Source organism: Diospyros lotus, chromosome 14 (genome assembly GCF_014633365.1).
Source record: "Diospyros lotus cultivar Yz01 chromosome 14, ASM1463336v1, whole genome shotgun sequence".
NCBI classification, from domain to species: Eukaryota; Viridiplantae; Streptophyta; class Magnoliopsida; order Ericales; family Ebenaceae; genus Diospyros; species Diospyros lotus.
The window spans coordinates 15,761,359-15,774,929 of NC_068351.1; the positions used below are offsets into that span (position 1 = coordinate 15,761,359).

Consider the following 13,571-nt stretch of genomic DNA (forward strand, 5'->3'; position numbering starts at 1 on the left):
TAGAACCTCTAGGATATATTTGGACTATGACACAAATATCCTATTGGGATCTTGCTTCACTTCAATCCCCAAGAAGTAAGGCATAAGCCCCAAATCAATCATCTCAAACTCATTTTCCATCAACTTTTTGAATTCTTGAATCATGGAGGGATTGTTGCCAGTGAAGATCTAATCATCTACATATTTGTAGACAAGTTGAAAATCACCTTTTAAGTTTGTCTTCAAGTATAAGGCATGCTCACAGTGGCATCTGGAAAACCCAATTTTAGTGAAATATGCATCAATTATGGATTCCATGCTCTTAACACTTGCTTAAGCCCATATAGAGCTCTTCTCAACCAATATACTTTGTCTTCTTGCCATTTGGGAATAAATTTGAGGGGTTGATTTACATATACTTCTTCTTTAAATTACCCATTTAGGAAAGCTGACTTCACATTCATTTGGAAGAGCTTCCAATTCTTTTGGGTTGTATCAGAGATCATTAATCTAACTGTGTCAAGCTGGGCTATTGGAGCTAACACTTCTTCATTGTTAACACCTTACTTTTTCTTAAAGCCTCTGACTACCGACCTTGCAATCTCTCCTTTTTCATTTCTCTTAGTCTTAAATACCCATTTAACATCAATGGTTTTTTTATGATCACTGGGAAATGTGACAAGTTCGTAAGTGTTGTTCTTGTTGTTAATTAGTATGTATTTCTTCCTTCATGGATCTTCTCCATAAAGCTTGTTCAAATGTTAACGGATCACAACCTACAAATAAGAAGAACATGGAGAGTTCATCATCCAACTCAATTCTTTGAGTGATGTTGTAGATATTTTGAATGTACTATATTCTCCTACATCAAGATGATCTTGGGCTTGAGATGGCAACTTTCCTCTTCCTTTTCTTCCATGACAACTTGCTTTTGTTTTTCATCTTTCTAATCCAAGAACTATTTCTCATCAAATTAAACATCTCTAAACCCTACAACATTTTCAGTGATTTGGTTATAGAGCTTGTAGCCACTTGAGTTCTCACCATAACCCCAAAACATGCATTTTTTGCTCTTGTCTTCTAGATTTGTCCTATTTTCTTCTAGTACTTTAGTCTAAGAAATACGGCCAAAGACTTTGAGATTATCAACTCTTGGTTTCCTTAAACTCCATGCCTCATTAGTTGTAACATTCTCAATCGTCTTTGTGAAAAATCTGTTTAGTAGGTATGTTGCACACATAACTACATCTCCCCAAAATTCTTTTGGCATCTTCCTCTCCATTAGCATGCATCGCACCACGTTGAGTATAGTTCTATTCTTCTTTTTTGAGAGTCCATTCTTCTAAGGTGTATAGGGCATAGTGAACAGGTGAACTATGTCATTCTCTTTACAAAACCTTTAAATTCATGTGAGGTATACTCCTATCTATTGTTAGTCCTCAACCACTTCAATTAACACCCACTTTGCTTCTCAACCAAGTTTTTGAACTCCTTGAATTTCTTAAGAACTTTTATTTTCTCTAACAAATAAGCACAAGTTTTGCTACTAAAATTATCAACAAATGTTATGCTATATTTGTCCTACTGCAGTGGGATTAATGAGTTCCCAAACATCTGCGTGTACCAACTCTAGGCAATGAGATGCTGCCCTTTAACCTTTGTTTGAGAAAGACTTTTTTTGTTTTTCTATGATGCAAACTTCACAGTTCTTGCTGGGGTGATCAACTTTGGGAAAATTGGACACCATATTCTTCTCCTTCAAGATCTTTCATGCTTCAAATTTTAAATGCCCATATGTTAGGTGTCATAGTGTCAATTCATCTTCAACAATTGCCTTGAAGCACTTTGAATTGCTTATACTCAAGTGGAGTGAAAACATTCAATTCTTGGTCATTGTCACAAACGTGACTAGGATATTATTCCTATTTGTAGAAAAAAAGGAGAAAGGGAAGCGATATTCCCGTATAATTTTATTGATATGAGCAAAAATATTTATACAAGAGATACCCTAAGAATTCTTCTAGATTACATCTCTATTATCTATATTTCCTTACATCTAAGACTAGATTACAACACTATTTAAACTTACAACGAAGAGATAAAACAAAAAAGATAAAATAAAAGATAAAACAGATAAATAAAACACTAAACTCTAATTATCTAATTATCTACAAGTCTTCTTGTCTTGAAAGACTCCTTGGCTTGAAAGACTTCTTTATTCTTCAACACTCCCCCTCAAGCTAGTGAATGGATATATACCATTCTTAGCTTGCTTACTAGCTCCTCAAAGCGCTTAATGGGTAATCATTTAGTAAGGATGTCTGCCACATGTTGATTAGATGAAACATAGGAGATATGTAGCAATCCAGATTCCAATTTTCTTTAATAAAATACTTGTTAATCTCAATGTGCTTGATTCAATCATGTTGTATCAAGTTATGGGGAATATTTATTGCTGGTTGGTTATCACATAATAACTTAATAGGGTGTTGTATTTGAATCTTCAAGTCTTTAAGAATTATCTTTAGCCACAAAAGTTCACACACACCAAGGGCCATAGCCCTGAATTCAGCTTCGGCACTTAATCTTGCTACCACCTCTTGTTTTTTACTCCTCCAAGACACCAAATTACTCCCTAAGAACACACAATATCTAGTTGTGGACTGTTTATCCACTAGAAAGCCTCTATAATCTGCATTTGTGCAACCTTGAACCTTTAGATTAGCTCCTAGTGCAAACAGTATACCTTTGCCTGGTGTAGCCTTCAGATAATGAAGAATTCTTCTTATTGTCTGCATGTGTTCCTCATTAGGGCTATGTATGAATTGACTTACTAGTCTAACTGCAAATGTTATGTTTGGCCTAGTATGTGAGAGGTATATCAACTTACCCACCAATCTTTGGAACTGCCCTTTATCTATTGCTTCTTTAAATTGATTTTCCAACAACTTGATGTTTGGATCTACTAGAATATGTGCTCATTTTCCTCCTAGCAGACCGGTCTCAGCTTACGTTGAAATAGGAATATCCATGTTTTGGAGTAGGCTACCTCAATCCCTAAGAAGTATTTTAGTCTTCCAAGGTCCTTAATTTCTAATTCCTTAGCAAGCTTTTGTTTTAGGCCTTCTTGTTCAGTTTCATCATTATCCGTCACAATAATATCATCAACATAAACCAATAAAGCGGTTACCTTATTTCTTATATATTTGATGAAGAGAATGTGGTCCCCTCAACTTTGATGGTAGCCCATAGTATTCATTGCTATAGAAAATCACTCAAACCAGGCTCATGGTGACTGCTTGAGTCCATATAATGCCTTCTTCAACCTGTACACCTGTCCTGCTTTGTTCTGTGAAAAACTTGGAGGTAATTCCATGAACACCTCTTCCTTTAAATCCCCATGTAAAATGCATTTTTAACATCAAATTGTTGCAACTTCCACCCTAGATTAGCTGGTAATGATATTAGTACTCGAACAGTTGTCATCTTGGCTACTGGGGCAAAGGTCTCAAGGTAATCAATCCTATAGGATTGAGTGTAGCCCTTGGAAACTAACCTTGCCTTGTATCTTTCAAGGGTACCATCATCTTTATACTTTAAATTGAAGATTCACCTACAACCCACATGTCTAACTCCCTTATGTAACACCCCGCCTTACACGAGTGCGTCACTATAAGGAAATTCCCAGGGATCCTTTTTTTTTTTTTTTAAATAACATCATCACGTGCGGTGCTTCATGAACAACCTTTTCATGCACACACAGGATCCCGAAAACCCCAGTCTTGCCAGTTTAACTTAACAAGATCAATAATCTTAACAACTAAACGAGACATACCATAACGCAACGGATACATTAACATCAAACACCGTGATTCTTACATAGTATTTCCATAACAAAAATACGTAATACAGATAACCAAATGATAACAACGTTATCGTACCACTATTCATACATAAGCTAAAATACATACTAAAACCCCAAAAAGGTTACAACAACTATCAATCTAAGCACCATTGACCTTCAACCGACCATATCCTTGCTCTCGTAGTAGTCACTGGCTAGAACATTGAACGTTCCAGGGGCGTAACCCAAGTTAGATGACAAAACATCTAAGTGACGACATGAAACAGTTTACATAATACAAGAAAGACATACGAGCATAGCATACAAAAACAAAACGACATGCAACATGTCTAACTTGAGAAATCTCCCTGACATACTCAACCTCCCGTGGAAAATCCATTCCACACACCGTTGGGGTTGACCTTGCCGCGACATACTTAATCTCTCGAGTGCCCTACCGTGTCACTCGTTCACCAGGATTAACCTTGTCCCATTCTCAAGAAAACCCCATTCCGTCCCATACGGACCCAATAACGACACGAAAATCAATGCCCCGATGACATGAAAATCACACGCCATGCACCGACTCTTTTGCAAGTAAAAATAGTTGATGCAATATACCACATGATCAATATGCAAATAATGCCATGAATACATAAATAAAACGCATAAGCATAGCATCCCGAGTTCCAGTAAAATTGCTCACCCAAACTCACTACACTCACACCAAGACATTTCCAAAACAAGGGTAAAACTAGAGTCAGACCACTCACCTGAATGTATTCAGATCGCCTGGATCCTAGTGAAATGCCTCGATTTGCGTGCCAAATCACAAACACTTGAACTTGCAGTCAACCTCGAACTATATCACTTCCTAAACCCCATATTTAATTAAGGAGGCATTAAAATCCACTTTCCTCAATTTTTCCATAATTTCCTCTATTTTCTCCCCTTTTTTCACCTCGATAATTCAAAAATAATTATCTCCTCAGGCATTTTCCAAAATATTTTAACACGATAATTCCTAAAATAATTAAAAAAAATACTGAAAGAAAATTACCAATTTGCCCCTGTCACACGCGCCCTGCGCGTGAAGGATGGCGCGTGCAGCCACGCGCCAATCATCTTCCTCAATTTCCCGACCCCAGCAACTGCTCCGATGGACAAGCGAAGGGTACCCCCTTCAAGCCCTTGTCCATTTGATCACAACGGCACCGATCGCCCCCCGAAAGGACACCGAAGGTGCCCCAAACGGGTCGTTACAGGCGGCGGTAAGCGGATCACCTCCAGATTCCAACCGACCTTCAAACACGGTCGATTTTCTTGCTAAATTTCGGCTAACCCTCACCATCTTTTATAGCAAAATCCAGCCACTTCCTGGCCAATCACCGGCCAAACCTTGGCCCATACGAAACCCCTCGTCGTATAGCACCTCCCCCAGGCCCTACCGTGGCCATCCCATTGCCAGAGACAGCTCCAGGTGCGATAGAAGGCAGCGGCCTTTTTTGGCTTGTTGTGTTCACATTGCCAGATTTTGTTTTATTGCATTTTGACCCCTTGCTTTCTTCTAATGACATTTCCATCCTTTCCATGATACCCCTGATAAATCCAACTATACCACTAAGACCCACAAGTTTAGTACATCTCATTTGACCCTCGAAATTCTTGAAAAATTACCGTTTTAACCTCCCTCGGGCAAATTTAGAAAATTACACGTAGGCCCGATTGATCGTTTTGACCTTATATCCATTCGTTTTCAACCCGAAATCACTTAAGGGTTGTTCTATACATAAAATATAGGTCCTTGACACACTCCGTTGACTTTTCAGATGTCTCCTACGTCAATTCGGTTTCCTCAGCCCGGTCGACAGTTGTACCGAAAACTGTTCCCGATCCAATTTCTTTCATCAATAAAAATCATAATTCGTACTACTTGTCAATACTATACCATTTTCCTTGGCTATCTAGGGTCCAGGGTACTCCCTCCAGTTGATTCGATCACTTAAGACTACGACAGTATGTCCTATAGCCTTATTTTTGCGATAATTCCACTTGTACCTTTCATTAATTTCCATTTATAGCCTCAAGAAATTCTTGGGTATTACACCTTAGGTTGAGACACTAATTCCCACGTTTGGTTCTTGTGCAAAGCCCTCATCTCTCCTAACATGGCTTCCTTCCAATTTGGATCCTTTAGTGACTCACCCACTGATTTTGGAATAACAATAGAATCTAGGGATGTTAAGAAGCTTCTATGGGTAGGATAAAGACGATAATAGGATAGGAAATTGGCTAAGGGATGTTTAATGAAATTTCTGACTCTTTTTCGGATTGCAATTGGAAAGGTCCAAATCAATAAATTCTAGTTTTGGCTGGTTTGTATTTGTTTCTCCAAGTATGTGTTCTTCCATGCTTGAATCAGGGACTGCAATTGGTGTCTATTGTGAACCATCACTAGGCTATCTTTTCTTGTACACATAAGGGGGATCCTTTGTACCTGTCAGAAGAATACAACTACTGGTTTAATGGTTCAGGCTTCGTTGGATGAAGTGAAGAGGTTGTTAATGGAATGAACTGAGGAGAGGAAGGTTGGGATGGCTTCGGTAGTTGATGAACAGTATCGGTAGTTGTTTCTGGAAGGGAGAATAGGTTGTCCGGATTAGTTTCAGATTAATTATCCTCCCCCTTAGGCTGAGAGTCAAAGAAGGGTTGAGACTCAATGAAGGTTACATCTTTAGAAATATAGATTTTTTGTGAAGCAGGGTTGTAACACTTATAGCCTTTTTGGGTTGGAGAATATCCGATGAACACACATCTTTTTGCTATAGGGTCTAGTTTGTCCAGATGAATCTTAGGTATGTGAACAAAGCATACACATCCAAAAACTTTGAGAGGCAAAGGAGAATGCAACTTTAGGTCCGAGTAAAAATCAGTTAGACATTGGAATGGACTTCGATTATTAAGAACCTTGGATGGGACCCTATTAATTACATAAGTGGCTGTCAAAATAGCCTCCCTCCATAAATATTCTGGCATATTGTGATAATGAAGAAAGGCTCAAGTGACATTAAGGAGATGTCTCATCTTCCTTTCAGCCACTTCATTTTGTTGTGGAGTGTCTATGCATGAAGATTCATGGATTATCCCCGCATTTTGGAAAAAATGATGTAAGTGAGCATTGAAATAATCCTTTGCATTATATGTCCTAAATTTTTTAATTGGAGTTCTAAATTGAGTGTGGATCATTTTGCAAAAATAGGGCAGAACAATCTTAATGCTAGCCTTATCTTTTAAAAGAAAAATCCAACACATTCGAGTGCAATCATCTATAAAAGAAACAAATTACTTTGCCCCTGAATAGTTTGGTATTTTTGAAAGACCCCAAACATCTGAATGAATTAAAGAAAATGGCTTTGATGAAAGTTTATTGCTAATGGGATAAGAAGATCTATGATGTTTTTCCATAACACACACATCACATTGAAAGTTGCTAGAATCAAGAGTTTTAAATAAAGTAAGGAACATTCCCTTTAATAGACTAAAAGGATGATGACCTAGATGAAGATGGTGAAGCCAAATTGTAGCTTGATCAAATGCTGAATTTTGGGTTGAGTAGGCTACCCGCAGGTTGTCTTCTTTAGGCAAAGAACTCTTCCCTTGTAGGATGTACAACTTGTGTTGCTCTTTAGCCACACCAATCATACTCCCCATGTTCATGGCCTAAAATTTACACCCATATGGAGAGAAAATAACATTGCAATTGAGATCTTTTGTGAGTTGTTTTATGGAGATAAGGCTTATGGTTAAATCTGGTACATAGAGTACCTGATTTATTGATAAATATGGGTTAAAATTCACTTCGCCTTTTCCTTTAATGGGAATGGAGGTCCCATTGGCAATAGTGATTCGTTTGGTTGTTTCAAAAGGCTCATAGGTCTCCAAAACATGGAAATTGGGTGTCATGGTCAGTAGCTCTTGAATCCAAGATCCACGTGTTATTCCTATTAGTATTGGAGGCTAAAAAAGGAGTAAAATACACTTGTTTATCTTGCTGTGCAATAGAGCAGGATGCACCTCCATCTTGGATGATCTTTAGGAACTCTTTCAACCTATTTATCTCCTCTTCATTGAGTTAGTTGAGATCTGCTTCAAAACTGGTTATTTCTTCCTTTTCTGATTCTTTCTTTTGCTTCTTGTTTGAAAGATAGCTTAGTGGATAGTTTTTTGGATTACCTTGAGTCCTCATAATTCGACTGAGAACCACCTCCTTCCCGTGTAACTTGAAGCATGTCTCTCTGGTGTGCCGAGGCTTGTTGCAGTAAGTGCACCATTGTCCTTCAGGTTCAAAAGCCTTGGTTCGCGTTGTTAGTGGTTTCCATGTTTTCCCTCCTACTCCTTCCTTAGTATTAGATAGGAGTGTTGACCTTCCATGTTAGATCCACTAAGAATAGCGCCTCTCATATTTTCTTCACTCCTCATAATAGAAAACACCTCATTTAAATTAGATAAATTATCTTTACCAAGAACTTGTATACGTACCTAATCAAACTCGGGATTTAGGCCTGCTAGGAACTCCAATATCCGATCTCTTTCAAGGATTCTGTAGAGGGTGGCAGTGTCTTCTTTGCATACCATCTTAATAGCTTGATATTGGTCAAGCTCTAACCATAGGCCTCTTATCAGATTGTAATACTCGATTATAAACAATTGACCTTGTTTTGCAGCATTAATCTTTGTATTAACATCAAAGATCACTGAGACATCTTTGACCTTTGAGTAAGTTTGTTGAATAGTCTCCCAAATCTCCAAGTAATGCTGAGGAACATAAAGTTTCGGCTGATTTTAAGCTGCATCGCACTCCACAGCCTCATGATACGTGAATCTTCGACATCCCAAACATTAAAGCTAGGATCTTTTTCTGCTGGGGAATTATTGGTGAGATGACTGCCTTTCCCTCGTCCTTTGAGTAGAGTCTTGATTAACTGAGACCATTGAAAGAAATTTCGACCATCCAATCGATAGGACTGATGAACTGTTGGTAAGTCACCAGGAAATGAGGACTGATCCATTCAAATTCCTTCCCCAGTGGTGATGGTTGGAGTGGAGGAGCGTATGTCCGAGGTTTTTGACATGGCTGCCAAGGAGAAACAACACAAAAGCGGCCACATGAGTTTCTGATCTAATTAATATAATGGTTTGGCAGTAATAGGAATAGGGAAGAATAGCTGCGGCGGAAAAGCAAGGCAGATTGGCAGTGTGGCAGGAACCTTGTGCAATGAAAGCACGTTTAACACAAGAATTTAGACACCATGGATGGGCTAAACAGATGTCATAGGTTCAATCTGGAGCAGTCGGAAGCGAAAGGATGGCAGACACATCGGCGCGTGAGGTCGAAGGCGAGCTAGACGACGGTGTGTGGGGGCGCGTGAGGGCTTCGTCGGTGGTGGGTCTCCGGTGGTCAACCGATCTGATGACGGCAAACTCGATGGTAGTGGCAGTGAAGGTAGATAGTGGTCGGACAATGGTGTTCCGACTTAGACAAAAGCAGTAATAAGAGGAAAAAAAAGGGTTTTTAGGGTTCTTCTCACTGGTGCAATGAAGGCACTCGAACAGAGCAATGAAGGCCCTAGGGTTTACTGTATCAGCCTATTAACGAGGCTCTGATACTATGTAGAAAAAAAGGAGGAAAGGAAGCGGTATTCTCGTATAATTTTATTGATATAAGCAAAAATATTTATACAAGAGATACCCTAAAAATTCTCCTAGATTACATCCCTATTATCTAAATTTTCTTATTTCTATGACTAGATTACAACACTATTTAAACTTACAACAAAGAGATAAAACAAAAAGATAAAACAAATAAATAAAACACTAAACTCTAATTATCTAATTATCTACAAGTCTTCTTGTCTTGAAAGACTCCTTGGCTCGAAAAACTTCTTTATCCTTCAACACTATCACACATCGAGAGAGTAGAATCTCTCATTTAGATGTTATATCCCCTTTCTAGAAACTTTCCCATGCTTAGTATCTTATCCTGTATCATGTACCTAGTAGACATCGATAATGTACCTTTGATCACCATTCTTCAACTATCTTGTCTTTTCCCTTTACTAGATAATGTACCTTTGATCACCATTCTTCAACTATCTTGTCGTTTCCCTTTACTAGCCCTTGTGACAAATTACCAAAAGTTAAGCTCAATATAGAACTCCTTTATTCCACACATATGATATGACGCACTCATGTCCAAATATCAAGTACTCGAACCATTAGTATTTGCACTGTTGTAGGTCATTAGTAAGACACCATCATCTTTCTTTTCCTCCTTATTAACAAAATTTGTTCTCTTCTTTCTTTTTGGACTAACACTCCAATGCAATTGGGGTCAAATTTGTTACAAGTAAAGCACTATATCTCAAATTTATTGTACCTCCAATTTGAATTGTGTTCACAACCTCATCCTTTACTGCAACCTTGTCCTCTTTGATTAGATGATTTTTTAGTCTCACATTCGTTGTCTTGTTCTTGTGTAGATATTCTTGTTTAGATATAGACCATCTCTTCCTTTTGGCCATATCCTCTTCCTTTTTGAGAACCTCCTCTATTTGACTCACATCTCTTTCCTTGTATTGTCAACCTTTTTTTTTGCAATACTTGTAAAAGGGCTTTTCATCCTCCTTCAATCTCTCCTTAGCCATAGTCATTTGCTCCAAATCATTTGATTCTTCTAGCACCAATCTATATTTTGACTCTAATGACTTCAAAATTTTTTCCATAACTTGTACATCAATGACATTTTTTATATTTCTCCCCATTTGATGTATAATTCGAATTACTCGTCAAAAATAATTGGACATTGACTCTAAAATTTCTTGGCACAATGTCTCAAACTAGACTTTTTGAAGTAAATCCCACGCTTCCTTTGAAGTTTCCACAAAGGCGACTAACTCAAACATTAATATTGTGTTCTCTTTACTGTTTTCAAGTCATTTTTAGTTTTTGATTTTCTAAAATAATGAAAATGCGTTCTCTTTACTGTTTTTAAAAATGTATTTTTGAAAACAAAACAAAAATTATAAAGAAAACTCAAAACAACAAAAGTTGTTTTAAGTGTTTTCAACCAAAACAAACTTAAAATTCAAAACACATTTATTTATTTATTTATTCATATTTTATTATTGTAATGGAAAAAAATATTATAAAATTCATTAATTTTAAAATGCATATATTTTTTAATAATATATTAACATTAAATATTTTTAATTTATTGAATAATCAAATTTATTGAATAAAATATAATTAAAAACTTATTTTCAAAATTTCAAAAAGAACACATTTTCTATTTTTCTATTTTGAGGAATAGTTTTTTAAAATAACAAAGAAAACGCGTTTTCAATTTTTTAAAAGTAGACTATCAAAACAGAAAATTGAAAATGAATTTAATTAATAGGATTGTAAACTGGAGTCTCCTTACCCCATAAAGACTAAGTTGGTCTTATTTTTCTTGGTGCTTTTTTCTGTGGATGGGTAACTTAATTAATAGGATTGTAAACTGGAGTCTCCTTACAGGGAAGCAGCCTAAGTCTTTTAATACCCATCCTCATGTTATAAGTTTCAATATAAAATAAAATATTTAATGTGTCTACCATCTCATTTAATTTAATGGTTACAAATCTATATTAGCAGTGGTCTAATCCCATTTACTAGGATTTACTATAAAACCAATATGAAGACCCAATATCATGACTTGAACCAAAAGAAGACACTTGGCAAGGACAAGGAGCATAGTTAAAGACCTGAAGAAAGCAAAAAAATGAGAAAAGATAAACTGACATCAAATGCAGAATGCCATTCGCAACAAGCATAAACCTGTTCACTACTGTAAAACTATCTTTTGGATATAAATGGGTTTTCATTTTAAAGTGTCCTAGAGCCTCTATTTTTGTTTCCAAAAGCCAGCGTTTCTATTTAGCTGGGTTACTATAGTTCCTAGTCTTATATCACTACTTGCCTTTTCCTGTTACTCCTGTGTGGTGAATAACAAAAAAAAGAAATAAAAATAAATAAAACACAACAAAAAAGAATGAGCGGAAGGAGCAGAATCAACGCCAGTCAAAGCAGATTTTATGAATTTGTAAGTAAGACACCATGAGTTTATAAACACGAAGTACGTAGCACTGAGAAAAAAACGCACCGGGGAGCATTAATTCTTGCATCATGTGGGCTCTTAGAAGGATAATCAGTCATGTCGTCATCAGTAAATGAAAGAGCAGAAGCTGAACTTTGACCGCTTGCACGTCGGCTTGTGGCTGTAGCTTTTGCTCTAGGAATATTTTTCTTTCCTCTAGAACCTGCTGTATTATAGCTCATGTTCCGCCATTTGTCCTGATCGTGCAGTTGAATATGAGAAAAGAGTAATTAACGTGCTTTTCAACTGAATTCATGTAAGAGAGACCATATTTCAATTGAGAAAAGTACTATTGGTTATTTCAATTTAATTAAGATCAGTAAGAGCAAGGCATATAAAACACAGATATTGCTTAGCAATACGCACACTAATTTAACACTGTTAAACAAAGCAGACATAACTGCATGCTATTAAACGCATCATAATGAATCAGATAGAGCTTTAAGACATTAAATCAATAATAAAACAAACTGAGTTCTATCAATAACGTTGACTTTATGATGATCTGGAAAACATTTGAGAAACTCAAAGAATAGCTTTTTACTGCAAGAATATCAGGCTTCATTCATTGTCAATTTTCAAGTGTCGGTGTTCAATTTTAATTAGCTTTCAGATTTTTGTGTTTAGAATTCACCACTTTTGTTAAGCAAATGAAAACTGAACATGTTATTTGATAGTGTTGTCTATTTTTGAAATTCCAAAAACAAAAACTAAACAAGTTAATTGATTAAAAAGATTGTTTATCAAACATGGTGATTAAAATATACAATAATTCACTTATATGGCGTAATATTTTTTTACTATAAATAATTCTAAGTCGAACGAAATAATCTTGAAAATTAGGCGTGAATTACCTATTAGCTATAGTTTAAAAAAATAATTAGAAAAAATATACAGAGAGAGAGAGAGAGAGAACTAAATTTTATTATAGATGCGAGCATCATTTATAGGGTTAAAGCTTGGTGCTTTGAGATAGACATGGTTTGTGGCATAAGGAGGTGGCAGGTAAATATGGTAATTGTATCGTAGGGACTGATCTACTACTAGATCAGTAGCTCTAATAGGGTTGGTCTACGAAGGGAGGGAGAAGGGGAAGAGGAGGGAGGAATTTCTTCAACTTTGTCCATTATTGTGTGAGTAATGTTACAAGGATCACAATCCGGGGGATAAGTGGTTTTGGTAGTTGTTTCCAGATCTGTAACTTTTCAGTTCTGGAAAAAATACAATAGTGACCGTTTCTCTCTTCCTATGAAGTTAAGAGTGTTGTAAAATAACATCGGATTAGAGTAGGGCCGCACCTAATAATTTGAGAAAAATAATAATAATGAAGAAAATTGGACACACAAATTTTATGTGAAAAACTCCCAAACAAATCAAGGTAAAATTTACGGGCAATGATAAAAGAATTCACTATGAAAAATAATAAGAATTATAACTTTCTCTCTAAATCACAAACAGATAACAACAATCTCACTTGAAAATAGGAGAAAACAGTATGAATATTTCTAACTCTCTATTTTTCTCTCTTACAATTGGATATGGGATGCTTAACAA

At 36.5% G+C, this 13,571-nt stretch overlaps 1 protein-coding gene across 1 annotated transcript in view; it reads right to left on the reverse strand.

Annotated features, from left to right (window-relative positions):
- Window positions 1-13,571, reverse strand: part of LOC127790506 (telomere repeat-binding factor 4-like) — a 43,961-nt gene that overhangs the window by 18,402 nt on the left and 11,988 nt on the right. Inside the window, exon 2 of the mRNA XM_052320049.1 lies at window positions 12,024-12,214. Within this exon, the coding sequence (XP_052176009.1) occupies window positions 12,024-12,214 (191 nt within the window). The remainder of the gene's footprint in view (window positions 1-12,023; window positions 12,215-13,571) is intronic.